Here is a 19,317-nt window from a genome sequence, read left to right on the forward strand (position 1 = left end):
ACATCACATACTGGGAAGGTGGCAGGGCATTGAGGAATCTAGGTTTATATGGAGTACACACCAGAAAGAGTGTTACCAAAGCTAAGAAACTTGTTTTTTGATAGGTATTTCTAATCGCAAATGCCTCACCTTTCAAAAAGATACTGTTGCATAAACTCAAAAAAATGAGTTTCAGGAAAGAACTCAGATTATGAAGTCTTGCAGTACCAACCAGTCAAAAAGAATTTTCCATAAGACCTAACTGTCAAGGCAGTGTTTTGTGAACATGTGCACCAGGGTCCACATCGAAGCTTAGCAGATGTCCACAACAGACACATCCCAAATGTGGCGGTGTCCATATTGCAGACAGCCCACGTGGACATAGTCCTCTTTTGCAAGGCCTTCCGTTTCATGATCACAGTAAACCCTGGTCATTACAGTGGTCTCTTGTATGGTCAATGTAAAATCTCAACGCTCTCTTACAGTTAATTCACCCCTTGTCCTCTTTTGTGGGGTGTGGTAGAGTGAAAAACGTCAGTAGGGTAATCAATTAGCCTACATTGAGGAATGAAACAACCAAGGCAGGAAGGCAGCTTGAGTTCACAGCACCATCTGACTGGTAAGAAAGTAGTGTGAGGAGGTTGCAGAGGAAGCACCTGCAGTTCACTCATGTCGCATAGAAGTAATATTAAAGAATGTTTTGATCGTCAGAACCTGTAACAAGCAACTGTGCAGAGGCTTAGTACTGTGAGTTAGGGGTGACAAACCATGGGGTCTACGTCTTTTAAACAGGGCTATAATTTTATGCACTTGTAGGTGGGCAACACCACCAAACCCACACAAGCAATTAAACAGTGTATAGAGGTATAGGTTAGGCGATATAATAGGTATGGTCTTGCGAGATAATATCCAGTCTGCTTCATTGGAAGAAATAAAGAGTTATTTTGTTTTAATCATATCTTGATTGTCGTCTTGTTATGATTCTTAGTTTGTTCAGTTCAAAAACAACATCATACAGAAAAAAGAGCAGCTTACTACAGTGCACTGGAAATCACTGACATTAACCAGCATGGCGCACTGGCGGGCAGCAACACTTAAATGGGGCCGGGCGGAGGCGGTGGCCCTAGGGCACGAAGAGATAAGGGGATTACGGAAGTATCCCATAGCTATGGCCTAGGAAGCATTGCTCAGTGGCTTACACCCTCATCCAGAAACACCTAATAATTCACGGGAGGCTACATTAGACCTGCTCTACATTTCCCCTCCCCCTCTCATCTCAGCCTCATTCCCTCCCTCTCTTCATATCACTCACTTCACGACACAGCCAGAACATACATTCTTCAGCTCGTGCGTCTAACTGGGTGGAATCTACCGCACTGCATATAAATTGACCCTAGAGATCAGGCGTACGCTGACTAAATACATCTATACAGGGAGGACAAAGTTGGTGTGCCATAAGTTGGTTTTATGTGCAGACACGATATTACTGTATGGTAAAGCACGAATTGTTACTCCTACAATGTAACTGGTGTTTCATATGACACAATAGAGAATAATAAGCAAATGATCTTATAGAGTCTGTCCCCAGTTTGTTCTACTGTATGAAATTGTAGTTATGTACTTCAATAAAAATGGTTTAAGAAAATGCATACAAAAAGAGGAAAAAGGGGCATATGCTCAAATGGCATGATCGTAAGGAACTGAGGCATGACAAATGGCACTGGAGACACCATATACATCACACCCTTTCAGAAATCAACCACAATCAGTGATTTAAAGAGAAGGTTGATCAGGCAAAAATTTAAAATGGCAAAAGGGCTGAAAATAACCCTTGATTGTACCCCTGCAAGGCAGTCCTGGGACAAAGACAAAACAAACAACAATATATTGGAAGAATTTTGCATGGAAGGGATCATGATGACATGCCTCACACCAAGCCACACATTTTTCCTAACACCCAGCATAGATGGATTTCAAGTTTGGGTGTCTGGCTGCAATAATGATATCAATTACTTCAGGTGAAAGGTGAAAATAATTCAACTCCCCCTGTTCCTTCTCTACACATGGAGGTGTAGATTTGGGTGTAGAATACTTTTCTGCTGCTGAGATAAGAGGTCCTCTGAAAGAATGGGCAGCCATATCAGATGGTGAATGCTCATGATTAGCAGCTCTGGCCACCACACTCTCCTTGCCCAGTCTGGTCTATTAAGATGGTTGAGCTTGGTCTGTCCTGACTGTCATCAGAACTTGAGTCAGGAAAAGTAGTGCCAGGGGATCCGTGTCACATCACAGAGTGAACGCATCTGTCGATGACCTTTCTGGAGGAAATTCCATAGTGAAGAAGCTTTGACACTGAGTTCTAGACAGCAGTTACCAGATCTAACCATGGAAAGACCCACAGATTGTAGATGCCTGGTGCAAACTCATAATGAAGATGCCACTCGTCGTTCACTAGTATATGTTTGCTCAGCTTGTCTGCTCTTGTCTGGTATCCACAGACCCAAATAGCAGGTTGGCTACCAAAAAAACCATTCTGCTCGGCCAGCCACATCCAGAACTGCAGAGGTTCCAGGCACAGGATCCAAGACCCCACCCACCCTGCTTGCTGCAGTACCACGTCATTTGCGTTGTCCATTAAGATCTGTACAAGCGTGCCACCTCAAACCAGTAACAATGCGTCCATTACAACTGTAATACCCAGGTGGGGAAGAGAGAGTGGCCTACCTATTGTAAGGTTAGTGTTCATTTGCCACCTCACTTGGTCCATTGACACCTTTAGTTCTACTGCAGGGTCTGCATGTACTATCTGGTGTAGGGACACAAGAACAGTAGCCAAAGAGGCCTCAGAACCATTCTCTCCGAGACCCAGGACCAGAATATTGGGATCATATCCTGAATGTATCGTACTTGCTGCAGCAGTGGAAAGGTGCTACTGTGGACAGTATAGTCCTGGAGAAGGTGGTCTTTGACTGACTGCAGTCAGTTACAGGAACAGATGTATCTCTAGGTTCTGAAGACAAGCCACGACCACCACCATCACTTCTTTGGGGCACCCGAGGGATCAAAGAAAGACCAAAGGACAGCACTGCAAATTGAAAATGTTTAGACCCCACTGTGAATCACAGGCAGCATCTGTGGAATTTCACGACAGGGAGATGAAAATATGCCTCACATAAGTCCTTGGACCCAATAATTCACAGCATAGAGGACCTGCACCAGATTGAGCATTTTGAATTTGTCCTTTCTCTAAAAAACATTAAATGGCTGGAGGTCGGGTATAGGTCTGAAGCTTCTCTCCTCATTCAATATGTAGATGTACTGAGAATACCCCCCCTCAAAGTCCAGAATCCAGTTGGTAGCACCTTTGGCCATCAGGATGTTGATTTCTTGCATCATATTAAAGGTATGTGCCACCAAACATTCCCCTAGTGTGTAAAGAAAAGAGGATAAGAGGAAATGAAAAGCTGGGCACAGCCTCTTCAATAAATTTGGAAAACCCATTGGCCTGAACTGATGAATTTCCTGCCAGGGACTGCTCCCCAAAGGCCAATTACAGGCCTGAGAGGGTGAACAAAAGCAGCTTGGTAATCGCTTCAGCAGAAATGGAAGAGTTGGAGGAGTGCTGTAGAGCCAAGTTGGTTGTTTCACTGGCTGAGAAAGTGACACTGCCAGTAAGCTAGGCCTCGACAATCGCTTTTACACTTCTTATAATTCTGGTGGAATTCCCTTACTGGGGACAGTAACCTGATGGATTGAGCTGTGGCCTGACTCTCTTTGAATCACTTGAGTACCGAGTCAACCTTCTCTCCAAACAGTCTAGATCACCAACAGACGTTCATAAGGGATGCTTGGACTTCCCCTGAAAATACAATTGATTGTATCCAGGGGTGCCTTCTAAGAAGTACACAGATGCCAATAGTACACCTGTTTAGTTGTTGCCATCTATTGCTCCTTGCGGAAAATGCGTTGTGGTGCCTTGTCTGTCTTGAAATGTTTGGTCCAGGGAGCTCCTAGGGTGGTATAGAATGCCTGGAAAGATCTTGCTGGCCATTTCCCAAAAGGTATTGGTGCACCAGTCCAGATTAAAAGTGTATAAAGCCAGCAGAGCAAAGGAAATAATTTTCTTGACAAAGGCATCAATACATTTTGACTCCCTTCAGACCATTAAAAGAGAAAGCATTTCATTTGACTTTACTTATGGACATTTGCACCACAATGTTTTCTGGCTCTCGGTATCTTCTCAAAAAATCAGGCTCATCAGGGAATGGTGGTCTGTGCAGTCTGGCCACAGGTCAGCTGACCAGAAGGTCTGAGCATGGATTAGGCCAAATTGCCAAGAAAGTGTGTGCAAGGGCCTCCTAAATGGTGACATTGATTCAGATGATGTTTGACCCGGTTGAATAACTGTCAATAAATTAACCTTGGTATCTAGAAGAGGTAATTGTTAAGTCTCACACATCTGCTGCTTTCCACACTAGTATATCAAAAGAGATATATTCTTCCATTGGTGGACCAGGTGGAGAGTCCAGCATTGTCTGTGGTGAGGTGTCTAGCCCACTGCCATTGTGCAAGTCATCGTACAGGCCCTTCATCAGATAAATTAGTGGGGAGCAGATTGTCTCTTCATCATTATCAATGTCATGAGGAATATTAGTTATGCCCTGGACTGCATCAGAGTTGGAGCCAAAAAAGTCCTCAATGATCTGATAGCAGTGGAGTCAATTGAGAGGATCAGTCTGAAGCTTTGGCTGTATAACCAATCATTGCCCTTTAGTTATTTCATAATGCAACATAGCCCTGGCCTGACATGATCCTGGTGCAATGTGAGGAAAAGGACTTGTGATTCAATACGGTATCATGATAGTGGAGTTGACATCATCATGGAAAAAACTGGCATGGGCCCTGGGGATGAAGTACAAGGCTGGATCAGCGTTGGCAATGATCATGGAACAAAGGGTGGAGGCCTAATGGGACGAAGTCCAACTGAGGGGCACAAAGACACATCAGAAAGAGCAGACAACATCTGCAAAATGTGCTGCATGGCCTCCTTGAAGGCTGCTATTTGCTGCATGGTGGATGACGGTCAGGGACATTTTTGGTGCACTGGAACCAGATTTGGGCCAGCTTGGAATTAAAAGACACTGGACCCTTCAAATTACACCCTTGTCATTCATGCCTAACTCTCAGCGGCGAGATGATGACAAAACCCTTTGGCTCTCTTGCACTTATGGCACATGGGACTTCAGAGAGGACCAAGACAACCCGTGACTTAGAACCAAAGAGGGACCTCTGTTTTGAATGTAACTTCTTATGGCCTGTGACATTAAACTTTGCCTCCTGCTTTTTGAGTATCTTTGTGTGCATTAGGACAACTTATTGTAGGGCTTTGAATCACGACTGGGGCCCAAGCACCATCAGCCCACCTCTTGTGGATCAATGACCACCATTGTTTTTCTGCAGTCACAGCACGGCTTGAATCCTGTTGTTTTTTAGAGGAAACTTCTTTCCTGACATATTGTCTATGACAAATTTGGAATGGTCAGAAAATCAACACAGTTGGGAGTGAAGTGCGGGATGCATATCAAATACAACAGACAGAAAGGAACTGAAGTAATCGTGCAGGGGTGCTGCTTAAATGCAGCTCAACTCTAACACTCCTGGGGTGGAATAAAGTCACTGAGGAGCCATATAGTGCAAACGAACCATGCATGGGAATATTGTAAAGGAGAGAAACCCACAGTTACATTAATAGATTAATGAGCCAATAATAAATATATGGGTTATGCTATGTGCAGAAATTATAAGAAATTATATTTGACCAAAATCAGAAGTCAAGGTCTGTGATGTGATAACCAATATCATTAACTAGATCTTCAGAGTATGGGTCCAGTTGATTTTCACCTCAAAGTGATTTTATTATGAAATCTAACTGGAAGTATACAGTGATTTCTTAAGTTTGGTATACTGTGCATGGATTATAAACACTGTAGCAATAAATGTCTGCATGTATATTTATTACTGCTACAAATAACATGTTTATTGGGCCTGCTCTGGCATGGACACACAGATTGGTTGGGCATGGCAGCATGTGTGTATATATATATATATATATATATATATGTGGCTATGCATAGCCCCCTACTTCGGAGGCCAAATGTGATGGTTAAGTCTGACTAAGTCACAGAAACACATCTGTGGCAAGTAGAGTTGGGCCAGCCCCTGAAAGCTTGAGCCAGGCTCAAGCCTGAAGCCTGATTCTGGCTCAGCTTGAGGTCCTGCTGGAACATGTGGCTCTGGCCTCCCTCCCTCTACCCGGTATGTGGTGTTAAGGTCATCGCTGCCAACTATGGAACTTGGGAGCCAGTTTCGAGTTTCGGTGTCAGCTCGGCATCATTTGATACGGGGCTAATCAATTAATAGCCCCCTGCCTATAAATAGAGGATGTGATGCATCTGATCTTAGATAATTGGTGCTCATGCATCGTGCTGCAATACCTATACTTTAAAAACTGTAGAAGAATGCACTAAGAGGTAAAACCAGAGCCTTAACATAAGGAAAGACAAATAGATACCCATTTACTAGCTGATTTGTGCAAAGTGAAACCAGAAAACCTGGATAAATAATGGCTTACCTGCTTAAATTGTTTGATCTTAGGCAAATATTGTATTACACCAAAACACATTTTTGCTTCACTATCACATATAAAAGCACTTTCGAATATGTGAGTTTAGACTACTGGTTGCCAAAACTATCATGTTTATTAAGTACTGATCATTTCAGTGGTATAATGTGCCCTTTTAAGCCAAAGCTTCCACATGTCAAAGAAATAGTTTTTTGAACTTTGAAGTGACTTTTATCATATTTTATGTGATTTGGTGTATGATTTACATAACGAATATTTTCAGGACTCGGCTCGTGCAGTCTTTAAAATCTGAGCCAGACACTTGGCTTAGCTCCCCCTGTTGATTTATTGGCTCACACATCTCTAGTGGCAGTACTGATTTGCTCGTACCCGCCCCACATTTAGTGCTTAATTTGTGCTGGTGTTTGCAGGTGCTTGGCACTGGCACTTAATTTTAAAAAACAGCACTTTTTTATGAGAGCCTACCACATGGTGGCAATCTCAGCCTAGTTTTGACAGACCACATTAGTCAAGGGCACTTCCACGCCATCCCTACTCAATGGGCTGCAATATCACTGGACAACTGTGGCAAAAGCGGTCGTTAATGCCAGCTGCAGTAGAATACCCTGTACCGTGGTACCTAGATGTTTACTAATTAAACACTGCCCATAATGTGTTTACATATTTTATAGCAAGTGTTTTTGAAATATGCTGGTCTAGGGATGTATATTTTACTCCTCTAAAACACTGGAGCAACAAAGTGGACATGAAATTAGAATAATAAATACACACAAATTAAATTAACGTCCAGTCTTCATAAAATAGGGGACATGGATAGACAGTAGTCATTAATATAGATGTTGAGATAAGGTTTGTTTAGCTAAAATGCATGATTACACGTCACTGCCTTTTGTTGTCCACTCACCTGGCCAGGTCTTGCTTTAAAATCTTCTTTTATCATCTGAATTTCAATGACATCACAAGGGTGGCTTATCACAGAGGTGATAGTGACTGGCTTACTACTCCGTATATATCTGTACAATCGCTCTGCGCAGTACAGACACAGTGGTCCCGAAATCCACAGCCAGGTCTGTAAGGAAAACAACAAGCAACACACATCTATCACAATCACCTTCCATGCAATACAAATGTGCATGCTCACGAGAAGAGGAACAAAGAATGCCACAAAATATAATATACAGATACACTTCACATAAACTAGCAGTACAAAATGCAGTGTAAATACTACCATGCACTAATGATGTGTTTCTACCATTCTGTTTTCCTGGGTTGGTGCATGCTCCAGACCTTTCCTTAATGTTATTCTCCTGTTAGGTGTCATTGGACAGGTTTTTCTTGCATAAACAAACCCACGACTTTGGGCCTAATTTAAAGCTTTGTGGATAGTATACTCTATCAAAACGTGATGGATATTCCAGCTGCCATTTTAGAAGCGCCATATGCTATGTGTAATAGTCCTTCAGTAATGAATAAAGGCTAAGATGGATACCATTCTTGTTAACTGGTTTAATCTGTAGTTTCTCTCATACAGGGAACAGGTCTGCTCAGGTCTGCTCAGCTCCAGTGTTGCAGCAAATCCTCAAAGAATGCTGGACACTGGAATACTGGCATGTCATATCTCCTGCCCCACTCGTAAGTATACAACATACCACATAACACCCCCCTCTTTTAATAAAAAAACAAACATATGAAATCATATTAAACGATTCATATCTTCCAACCATCTGTATGACTCTCCTTCATTCCTCACTCAATGAAGTACATAGTCTTTTTACCATCCTGGTATAACTCTCCTCCTTTTCTCACCATTCAATTCACCAGATTGTTCTAAATTCTTTTCCACTCTGAGTTTCATTGTCCACTGAACTTTGATTATCCTCTTGCCTTTCCTCTACAGCTACCCTAGGTCCCACCTGGTTACTGTCCACCTCACTGGTCACTTGTGAATTCTGTATGTCCTGTAAGTTCATACCCTCTAACTCTTCCTCCAACCAAAAGGAATTTTAATTTACATTCATCCCCTCCATTCCACACTCCTTCCCCAGTTCATTCATACACAACGCTATACTTTTAGGGTTCCACACCTTGCCATTCCTCAACCTGACAGTATTCTGTAATACTTCTACCACGTCTTCAGGGTCAAAATATAGGCTCTCCCCTTCCGAACCCTTATGGGTTTCTTAACTCGAACCCAATCGCCCACTTCTAGGCAAACAGGTTTGGTTCCATTAACGTTATCATAGCAACATTTAGATTTGGAGTGTGTCTCCTCCAATCTTTCTCTCACCAATGCAGGTGATCATTGTTGTACTTCACTGTAAAACAACCAAGTTTCCTTTCCCTCATAATATTAAATTGAGACATGCATGTAGCTTTTTTCACTGCCATCTTCCAATCACTCCATGTGCTAACGGCACTTTGAATATTTCCCTTGATTACATGGTTAAACCGTTCCACAGTGCTGTTCCCACTGGGATTATAAAGTGAGGAGGTTTTATGCCTTATCCCTAGTCTCTGAAAATATTTTTCTGCAGCTAGAGAAGTGAACTGTACCCCATTATCACTTAAAAGAGTTGAGAGAATACCTTCTGATGAGAAGGGTTTGTCTAAAACTGTTACGACTCTGTCGTCCCATTTCTAGGGGGCGCTGTAAGGGGACTGTTGGTAGCCTGGGAATCACCTTGAACACTTATCTAGAGTCCCTTGCTGACTCCTGTTTGTTTCTCTTTTCACCATGGTATACTTTTGTAGTACTACATTTGCTTCCTGGGACTACAAATCCCATAATGCACAGCCTGTTAGTCAGGAAAGCCTGGATTCAGTTTCCCATTGTTTTCTATGGGAGAAGTCCAGTTGCTCCTTTTCACCGGATCCTCTCCTCCAAGACTTGCGAGTGTCTGAAATTACACACACCTGAGACCTCTCCTGTACTGCCCAGTGACAGGACTCTACCTGGGGTTTTCTGCAGCTTGGAACTGCTTATAAGCAGCCATTTCCTCAAGATCCCCGTCGTACATTGGAGTTCGATTCCTTTGTGTTACAGACCCTTTATCGGATGGTGTTCCAGTCCTGTTCCTGTTCTGCTTCAGCTTGAACCTGTTTCCTGTTTCTCTGCCCTGCTCCTGATTGTTCCAGCCACAGTCTGCTACCTATCTCTCAGCCTTGTACCTGTTTGTTTCTTCCAGAGCTTGCTCCCTGTTTCTCTGTCCTGCTCCTGCCTTGTTTCAGCCTGAACCTGCTCTCTGTTTCCCAGTCCTGTTTACTGCTTATTCCTACACCCTGTATTCCAGCCCTGTCCTTGCCTCTTCCAGCCAGAGCCTGCTCTCAGTTTCCCAGTCCTATCTGTTTGTTCCAGCCAGACGTTTGCGCCCTGTTTTCAAGTCCTAGTCCTGCCTTTGCTTCAGCCTGAGCCTATTCCCAGTTCTTGCCTCCGCCTCTTAGTTTGTTCCCTTCTGTTTCCATTTCCAGTGTATAAGTGTCCTCCTTTGTACTGGGGTTGGCTCCTGGTTCCCAGGAGGCAATTCCAGCCCCCATCCTTGTCTAGTGTTATACGTTGTCTTTCGTGCCTAACAGTGACAGTGTGCTATTGCTGTTTTCTCAGGAATCAACACTGTTTTTCCAGCTGGACCCACAAGAGCATGTAAGTACTATCCTTGTTTGTGCTCTAGGGTCCAGATACAGAATCACTTCTGCTGCCTTTCTATGGGGCTGGCAGGGTGACTATCTGTAAGAGCAAACTGCACAGAGGCATTGACATTCCCTGTAACTGTGGGAGGTTCTGCGGCTTACTCTGTATACAACCCCAGTATGTTTGTCCATTAGTTATCTGTTTCCTCTTTGTTCACACAAGAGTAGCTCTGTTTTTACTTTCCTGTGCCTGTCCATAGCTGTCCTTTCTGTGTATGCCTTTAGCTGCTCTTCTGCCCCAGTATACTACCTCTTTAGGATATTCGGTGACCTCACGGGGTGTCCCAACCAAAGTCCTGATCAGACCCGCCCGAAACAGTGACAAAAACATCCAGCACTGAAGATGTATTCACTTTCTCAACAATATCAATCACCAGCCATTTTGAAAAAAAAAGATCCATTGCCACAATTATATATTCCTGCGATTCCCCTACTGGGCCCAGAGGATCTATGGACACATGTTCCCATGATTGCTTAGGAAGAGTACCCTCACTCATAGGTGGTTTTAGTGTGCATAAAGACTTGTCTGCAGACAAACACACTTTGCAATTCCTGAGAAACCTTTCCACAGCTCTGTCACTCCAGGCCACCAAAATACATCCTTGAGTACATTCTTGGTCCTCACATCACTCTGAACTCTTTATTGGTTCTATCACATCCATGTCTACCAGTTTATCCAGTTCCTTTGATACTTCCTCCCTTATAAGGGGAACCATTCTCATCTTGTGTACCTTGGGGGTTTGAGAATGATCTTATGTTCAAACCATTTTAGTTTTCCCAATTGTTTGTTGAATACTTGGGGAAATTTGTTTGTTAGTGTTTCCACTGAGCTTCTTTCGTCTACCACTAAAACCTTTTCCCCACTATTGGGGTCCAAGGCAATGAGCAAACCTCCCTGATCAACCCAGCCTAAGACAGAAGGTCTCTTCTTTGACATGTACAGTTCACATCTTGCATTTCTGTCTGTCTTTGAACGAGAATTTTAACCATCTGAATCCTATAACTTCTATTTTTTCTCCTGTACTGCTCTCAGGATTAATGTCAGATGGTAATAACTGCGAACCAATTTTCCCAACAAATTTGTTTTTCCTTACCTCTTTATTAATAATATCAAAGGGCGATCTGGAATCCACATATATTTTAATGTAAACACCGCCTGTAGTCATATTGCAGATGTTTTTGTTCACTGTCGATCCATTGTTTATGTTGAGAATACATTTTTCTTGTAGCACCTTGACATTGTCCATTTTTTCACTGCTATCTTCAGTATCACTTTCATTAAGACTATTCGGATAAACACATTTAACACTGTTCTTCTTTGTCTTACACACCTTACTGAAATGGCCAACTACCCCACAGTTGCTGCACTTTTATTTGATCGCAGGACAAATTTTGCTATATGCAAGGTGGTCTTTGCTGTCACAATGGTAACATCTTCTGTTTTTTCTAAACAGTTTCTCTTTTATACCCCACCCCTTCTGCTCCAAATCAGCCCATTTGTGGTTTGCTACTTTGTATATGCTGTACAATTCTTTATCTGGTTGTTTCAGTTTCAAAGAACACCTTCCAGATATTTCTGCTTTACGCACAATTGCCAGTACTTCTTCTAATGGTGAATCACCATTGATCCACAATCTTTCCTGAATAGCTGAATTACTGGTGTGCATAACCAGTTGATCCCTTATGAGATCATCATGTAAATTAATAATTAATGGGCAACTTTTTAATTCTGCAATATAGTCTTGTATAGAAAAAATGTGAATCTGGTAATGCCAGTACACACTTTAGGTGCAAAATATTTATCCAAATCCTGCAATGCTGCTCCAAACACATTCATATCACCACTTACAGTGCTTTTTGGCATGTGATTATATGTTTTCAATCCCATTAGATCAGGTGAGTGTAAAATAATTATTTTCTTTTGATCTGCGAACATTTTTTTCGCTTCATCAATAGCACTAATATAGTTCACAAACTAATCCTTCCACTCTGTCCACTTCATGGATGGTTCGGTCCCAGCGACCCAGAATGCATGTGGAAGACTGATTGTAAAATTTTGCTGAGTCATTCATTGTATGGTTAAAAATAATTTACAGTGTAGATTGTTTAGTATTAATGTTCAAACGAAGAAGTCTTCAACTACAGAAATCAAAGTTCAACATATATTTTTTTTTTCTCACCTGTTCCGTGTATGCCTGTTTGTCAGTTATAACACCTTTCAATGTTGAGGAAGTTACATTTCCCCTACAACCGTGAACAAGAGAAGCAGGGAAGTGTAACCTGACGCAGTGTGACCAGACATGCTGTAGCGTACACACGCTTGTATCACGATGCTTACACAAATCAATTACGGTGAAAAGCACTATTTGCATCTGCTTAGTTCTGAGTTCTAAGCAGGTGCACCAAACTAACAAAATGAGGTGTGGCACTAAGTTCAAATGATGTATCCGTAACGGCATTTGACAGTGGTAAGTGATAATGATATAATCAAAGGAAACCTTTTTGGAAGATGTTGCTCCTTCTGTCGCTTGTCGCACTCTCACGTAGTCCTGCACCAGTTAAATATTTCCAGCTACACACAGCAATTCAACTGCAACCATCTGTTTTATATTATTTTAATCTTCTTATGCCGGAGATAAAGCCACTCTCGTCGCCAAATTGTAGTGCTGCTTCAGTAACAAATAAAAGGTGAGATGGACACTATTCTTTTTATCCGGTTTAATCTGTAGCTTCTCTCATACAGGGAATAGGTCTGCTCAGCTCCAGTATTGCAGCAACTCCTCATAGAATGCTGGACATGGAATACTAGCATGTCATAATCTCCTACCCCACTCGTAAGTATACAACATACCACATAATACTATGCCCTTGGAATCCGTGGGACGGGACATCTGGCACGTTTGTGTCCTAATATGCCTGAAGTGGTTTGTAGAGTAGGTATGTTCTTAACCGTTTATAGTGAATGTTATATTTATCCGCGTTATAGTGAATGTTATATTTATCCACTTTTGTGTTATTTCCTTTTGTTTTATTTCCTCGTGCGTGCATCTGTGCACGAGAGCATTCCTTTGTATTCTATTTGGAATGCGTTGTTTGATTAACGAGTCAGTTGCTTCTCGATGCTTGTTCCTGTCAGCCAGCCGTTCCGTTGCTGGGAACTTTACTAAGAATAAACAAAACATTTTTCCATCTTATTTTTGGAATTTCATTACTACATTTTGGCGACGAGCGTTCCCAGCAGTGCCAGTCACATCGGAGGAAAATTACGAGTAGGTTGAATTAGCTACTCACTTTTTAATTACTACAACTAAGCGATTTCGGCTTCTCTTCAACTGTAAGTCGGTATGAAATGGATGTTTGTTGTCTTCAGCTATCTCCCTGATTTATTGACTTGCTCAGCGTAGGTCAGCAATTAAGGCTGTTCTAACTTGTAGCTTTCCTACTAAGCTACGAGTTTTCATTTCAAATTCGGAGCCCTGGCAGCACTTATTTAACAGCCGATCTTCCGGCTTGAACGTAACTTACGTGACCCCATTTTGTTTTCTTTTCATTGTATTCTTCAAATTAGTCACACATTACGTGGCATGAGTTTCATTTTGCTCAAGATTTCAGCAACCTAATTTCATTATTAAACTGTCAAAAATTGAGTACCAGCTCCTATTTTTTGTTTCTGATTTGAATATATAAATATATATATGTATATATATTTATATACATTTATTTGTATTTAACAATGCAACAGTGTTGTAATCCACCTCCTCTACTACAACAAAATCCAGGGGATGTACCCATGAAGTGGAGCAAATGGCATGGTTTATTTAATAATCTTATGATTGCCATTGATGGAAATTCGTTTTCTGCGAATAGGAAAAAAGGGCTACTATTAAATGTTATTGGCACAGAAGCTCAGGAAATATTTGATCATTTACCTCCACATAAACCACCTGAAGGAACTGATATAAATGATTATGATGTTTTTTCTGAAGCTTTGGACAGATTACAATTACATTTCACAGTTGAACCAAATGTAGTTACAGAACGTTTGAACTTTTATTCACGACACCAATTTTCCACAGAACCTGTTGAAGGATATTTGGCTTCTCTTCGCATTTTGGCTTCAACTTGTGATTTTGGCACCATTGCTGATCAATATATTCGGGATCAAGTTATTATGCACTGTCATAACAAAAAGATTCAAGAACAACTTCTGAGACACAAAAATCCATCACTTAAAGAAGTAATAGAAGTTGTTAAAGGTATTGAAAGGTCAATACGATTGTGTAAGACATTAAATGATGACAAAGATAATCATCTTGAAGTTGCTGCCATACGCAATGTCAACAAAAATAAATACAGCAAAGGGTACAACAAAAATAACCTAAACAAATTAAAATGTATGCGATGTGGATCAAATTTGCATACCAACAAATCAACCTGTCCTGCCTTATTTAAAGAGTGTTTCAAATGTGGTAAAACTGGACATTTTTCGACAGTTTGCAGATCTCAAAGGAATGTTAATTCAATTGTTGGAAAACAACTGGAGATTGAACATGGTATCCAAGATGTCGAAAGTGTAGTCTTGATGATTTCCGAAATAAGCCTAAACAACATAATATTTTTGACACTGACATTGACAACCAGTTATATCTTCCTCCAAAGTGCGAAGTTATCATTGATGGATTCTCAACTATAATGCTAGTGGATTCTGGATCACCTTTTTTTTAATCATATCTGAGGCATTTTTCAACAAAACTGGTCTGGACGGAAGTTGGAGAGCAATGACATTAAAGCTTATGGTTACAGTCAGACAATAATTAATATTTTAGGTTATTTTGAAGCTTCTATTTCTTGTCATGATCACAATATTTTTGGTAAAATGTATGTAGTTGACAAAGGACAGCATGTTTTGGGATGGAGACATCAAGGTAATCTTGGAATAGTTTTGTATCCATCTGCTGATGTTCCAGTGTATTGCATGACCATACAGCAAGGTATTGAAGGGATTATTTCAGAATACAAGAATGTCTTTAGAAAATAATTGGGTACTGTTAAAGGATTCACACATAACATTAAATTGAAAGTGGTAGCATTACCAGTCAGACATAAGTTGAGGGATGTCCCACTTAGTGTTAGGAAAGAACTTAGTATTTTGCTTGATCAATTACTTAAGGATGGTGTCATTGAACCAGTAGACTCCTCTGAATGAGTTTCTCCCATAGTTTTAGTTTAAAAAAAAAGAGTGGGTCTTTGAGATTATGTGCAGATTTGAGATCATTAAATAAACAAATTATTATTGATTGCCATCCCCTACCAAAGATCCAAGAACTTTTTGCACTTTTGGGAGGAGCAAAATGTTTTACATCTCTTGATCTCAAATCAGCATATCATCAGATTATTCTTGATGAGGAATGCAGACATTTAACTACATTTATAACTCCAGAAGGGGCTTTCAGATATACCCGCATGCCGTTTGGGTTGGCATCCGCTGCATCCGTATTCCAAAAGCTTATGCATAGGCTATTTGGAAACATGGATGGATTTATGGCTTTTCAATACGACATTCTAATTTTTGCTGATACCATTGATTCTCATAATATGAGATTGTCAAAAGTACTGTCAGTTTTACAAGAAAAAGGGATGACACTACAAATGGAAAAATATAAGTTTTTAACACAGGGGGTAGAGTATTTAGGACACACCATATCTTCGAAGGGCATAGCTCCTAAAGCTTGTTTGTTCCAAGCTATAAAAGAGATGGGCATACCCTCTGATAAAGATCAATTAAGATCTTACCTGGGTTTGTGTGAATTTTACTCTAGGTTTGTGTTTCATTTTTCCCAAATAGCGTCACCTTTAAGAAATTTACTTAAGAAAGGAGTAAAATTTACATGGTTGAGTGAACATCAGGAGGCGTATGATAAACTTAAAAAAAGCATTATTGAGGCGGCACCATTGTCTCAGTTCAATCAAAGTTTACGTTGTGCTATTTATGTTGATGCCAGCTCTGACGGGTTAGGGACAATACTTACTCAGAAAAATCAAGTCACAGAAAATGCTGTGGCTTTCGCTTCAAGACCTCTTTCAGTTTCTGAATCTAAATATTCAACTATTGAGAGAGAAGCTTTAGCATGCACATGGGCAGTGGAACATTTTAAAACTTATTTGTGGGGCAGAGAATTTACCATTAAAACGGATCACAAACCCCTATTAGCGTTGCTAAACAGTAACGGTACTGGTAGAGCATCTTCTCGTCTAGTCAGGATTTTGACAAAAATATATGAGTATAATTTCAAAGCAGTACATATTCAAGGAATTCTCAATTGGGTGGCTGATTGTATCCAGATTACCTGACAATTCTGTTAAATTGTTTCCTGAGACATTAGAAGAATGTGCGGTTGCTACTATAGATGATATTTTACCCCTATGTAAGGATGAGTTTTCCAAGGATGCCTGGTGTAAGAGTTGTAGTGAGGATGAAGAATTACAAAACATTCAAAAATTTTGTAACAAAGAATGGCCTCATGAAAGGGTATTGTCACCATCTATGCAGATATGTTGGAAGGTCAGAAATTCAATTTCAGTATCAGGGGATTTAATCTTAAAAGATGATTGTGTGATTCCCCCAAAGGCGCTTCGCCCCAATATTATTAAGTTAGCCCACGCAGGACACTTAGGGGAAACCTTAACTAAAAATAAAATAAGAGAAATGTTTTGGTGGCCTTATATGGATAGGCAAATTTCAGGATTTGTCAAACAATGTGTCATTTGCTCTATTTCTGATAAGTCTATTGTCACCAGTAAATGTCTACCTGTTAAATCTGAGTTTCCAAAAAGACCATGGAACAAAGTAGCATTGGATATTTTGGGACCGTATGATAATCTAGCTAGGTGCAAGATGTATGTCATTGTACTTACTGATTACTTTTCTAAATGGGCAGAGGTCAAATGGATTGCTCAACCCACCACGGACAGTTTTATAAGATTTTTAAAAGAATGTTTTTTTAAGGAGGGGTTACCACCTAGCATTGTCACCGACAATGGTAAACAGTTCACATCCTTTAAGTTTCAGGAATTCATGAAAGTCAATAATATTTTGCATTTAAAAACTTCGCTTTATGCTCCAAATATGAATGGCCTTGTGGAAAGATTTAATAGGGTTATTGTGGGGGCTGTACAATCGGCCATAATCAATAGGTTTAATGTCAAAGAATTTGTTGAAGAAAAGATTCGGGCATATCATTCGTCTCCCAATTTAACAACTGGGTTTTCACCATTTTCCATGCTCAAAGGGCGTGTTTCACACACCACTTTATCCCCTGCTTGGTTGAGAAAAGAATTTCCCATTATTGACCTTAGAAAAATTTATTCTGAGGCTAAAACAAAAGTTGACAAGAAAAATAAGGGAGAATTAGACAAAAATAATATTGATAATACTAAGGTGAAAATTTGAGATTTTGTCAGGATCAAACTTCCTTATCGAGTGAGAAAGGGTGAGTCAAAGTTTTCAAAAGCATTCAAGGTTGTATGTGTGGGAAAAACCTCAGTCAAGTTGAATAATGGTTCATGGTGGAGTCTAAGCAGAGTTGCTAAGGTCACAAATGGTACTGAAAAACATGATGCTAATTCATAAATGGAATTGTCTTCAGGGGTGATAAAGAATATATGAATGAATAAATCGCAATACTTTTCTCTTTTAGATATTGAACGTGACAGTAACACAGAAAGATCTCAGTTGACACCTGGTATTGTGGGTAATGAGGAAACTCCTATTGATTGCAATGAGGACTTTGAGATTATTGATTCCACTTTTTTGCCTAGTGTGCCAAATATTAATCAGCAGAATAATGTACAAGTTAAAGATTATGTCCATGAAAGAGTCAACAATGATAGTGTAGATCTTCCTAAAAGAGTATCTGTACTACCAAAGAAATATACTGATTTTGTTTTGTGCTAAGTTATTTATTTATTTTTGTTTATTTTTATTATAATATTGAAGAGAGGAGATATGTAGTAGTTTGTAGAGTAGGTATGTTCTTAACCATTTATAGTGAATGTTATATTTATCCACGTTATAGTGAATGTTATATTTATCCACTTTTGTTTTATTTCCTTTTATTTTATTTCCTCGTGCGTGCGTCTGTGCACGAGAGCATTCCTTTGTATTCTATTTGGAATGCATTGTTTGATTAACGAGTCAGTTGCTTCTCGATGCTTGTTCCTGTCAACCAGCCGTTCCGTTGCTGGGAACTTTACTAAGAATAAACAAAACATTTTTCCATCTTATTTTTGGAATTTCATTACTACAATGCCATCTACCAAAATCTAAGTAAGTCCATTTGACTGAAATACAAATACTGATGTGGTGCTTTACGCTAGAGTAAATAATAGGCCCAAGAACACCACAACACAAAACTGTTAGCACCACCATCAAGTGTTACCGGCGCCTAATTTGCACAAGTGCAAAAAATGTGGCTTAAGCCATATAATGGTTTTTGAGTCAATATTCTGTGTTTTAATGCCTCGCTTGCAGTGTGTAGCAAATGGAGCAGTGCCGGGACAATGCAGGACCTGTTTGTCCTTAATTTACATAGGTCATTAATGTTCAACTCTGTGCAAATTGCATTTGGCCCTGTTTTACCTCATGGGCTTGAGTCTAATAATCCCTGTGGGTTTGATAATTTCACCATATCACTAGGCGCACCAGAAGAACACCAAGGAAAAAATTAAGATCTTTCTATGAGGAAGAATGGACCGTACCTAAAAAATACACAAAATTAAAAACACTCCCAATTTCCTTATACCAAAACTGATGACTTAGTGGACTAATGCTACCCACTGAAGAATTCTGATTTTGACCTGAGGGCCACCAGCTTGAATGCTGAATGGTTCATTCAGCCTTTCATACATCAGAAGTTGATCAAATGAGTACCATTAAATTAGGTAACAATAAATATCTACTATTCAGCACCAAGAGACCCTAGGGGGTGCAAATACATGTTATTTTATGT

General features: G+C 40.2%; 1 protein-coding gene across 2 annotated transcripts in view; it reads right to left on the bottom strand.

The window, feature by feature from the left end:
• Positions 1 to 19,317, bottom strand: part of NOX4 (NADPH oxidase 4) — a 759,149-nt gene that overhangs the window by 365,251 nt on the left and 374,581 nt on the right. For both annotated transcript variants that reach the window (XM_069204008.1, XM_069204009.1), the window contains one exon: positions 7,527 to 7,691. In XM_069204008.1, coding sequence (XP_069060109.1) covers positions 7,527 to 7,691 — 165 coding nt within the window. The remainder of the gene's footprint in view (positions 1 to 7,526; positions 7,692 to 19,317) is intronic.

Source organism: Pleurodeles waltl, chromosome 8 (assembly GCF_031143425.1).
Source record: "Pleurodeles waltl isolate 20211129_DDA chromosome 8, aPleWal1.hap1.20221129, whole genome shotgun sequence".
Classification (NCBI taxonomy): domain Eukaryota; kingdom Metazoa; phylum Chordata; class Amphibia; order Caudata; family Salamandridae; genus Pleurodeles; species Pleurodeles waltl.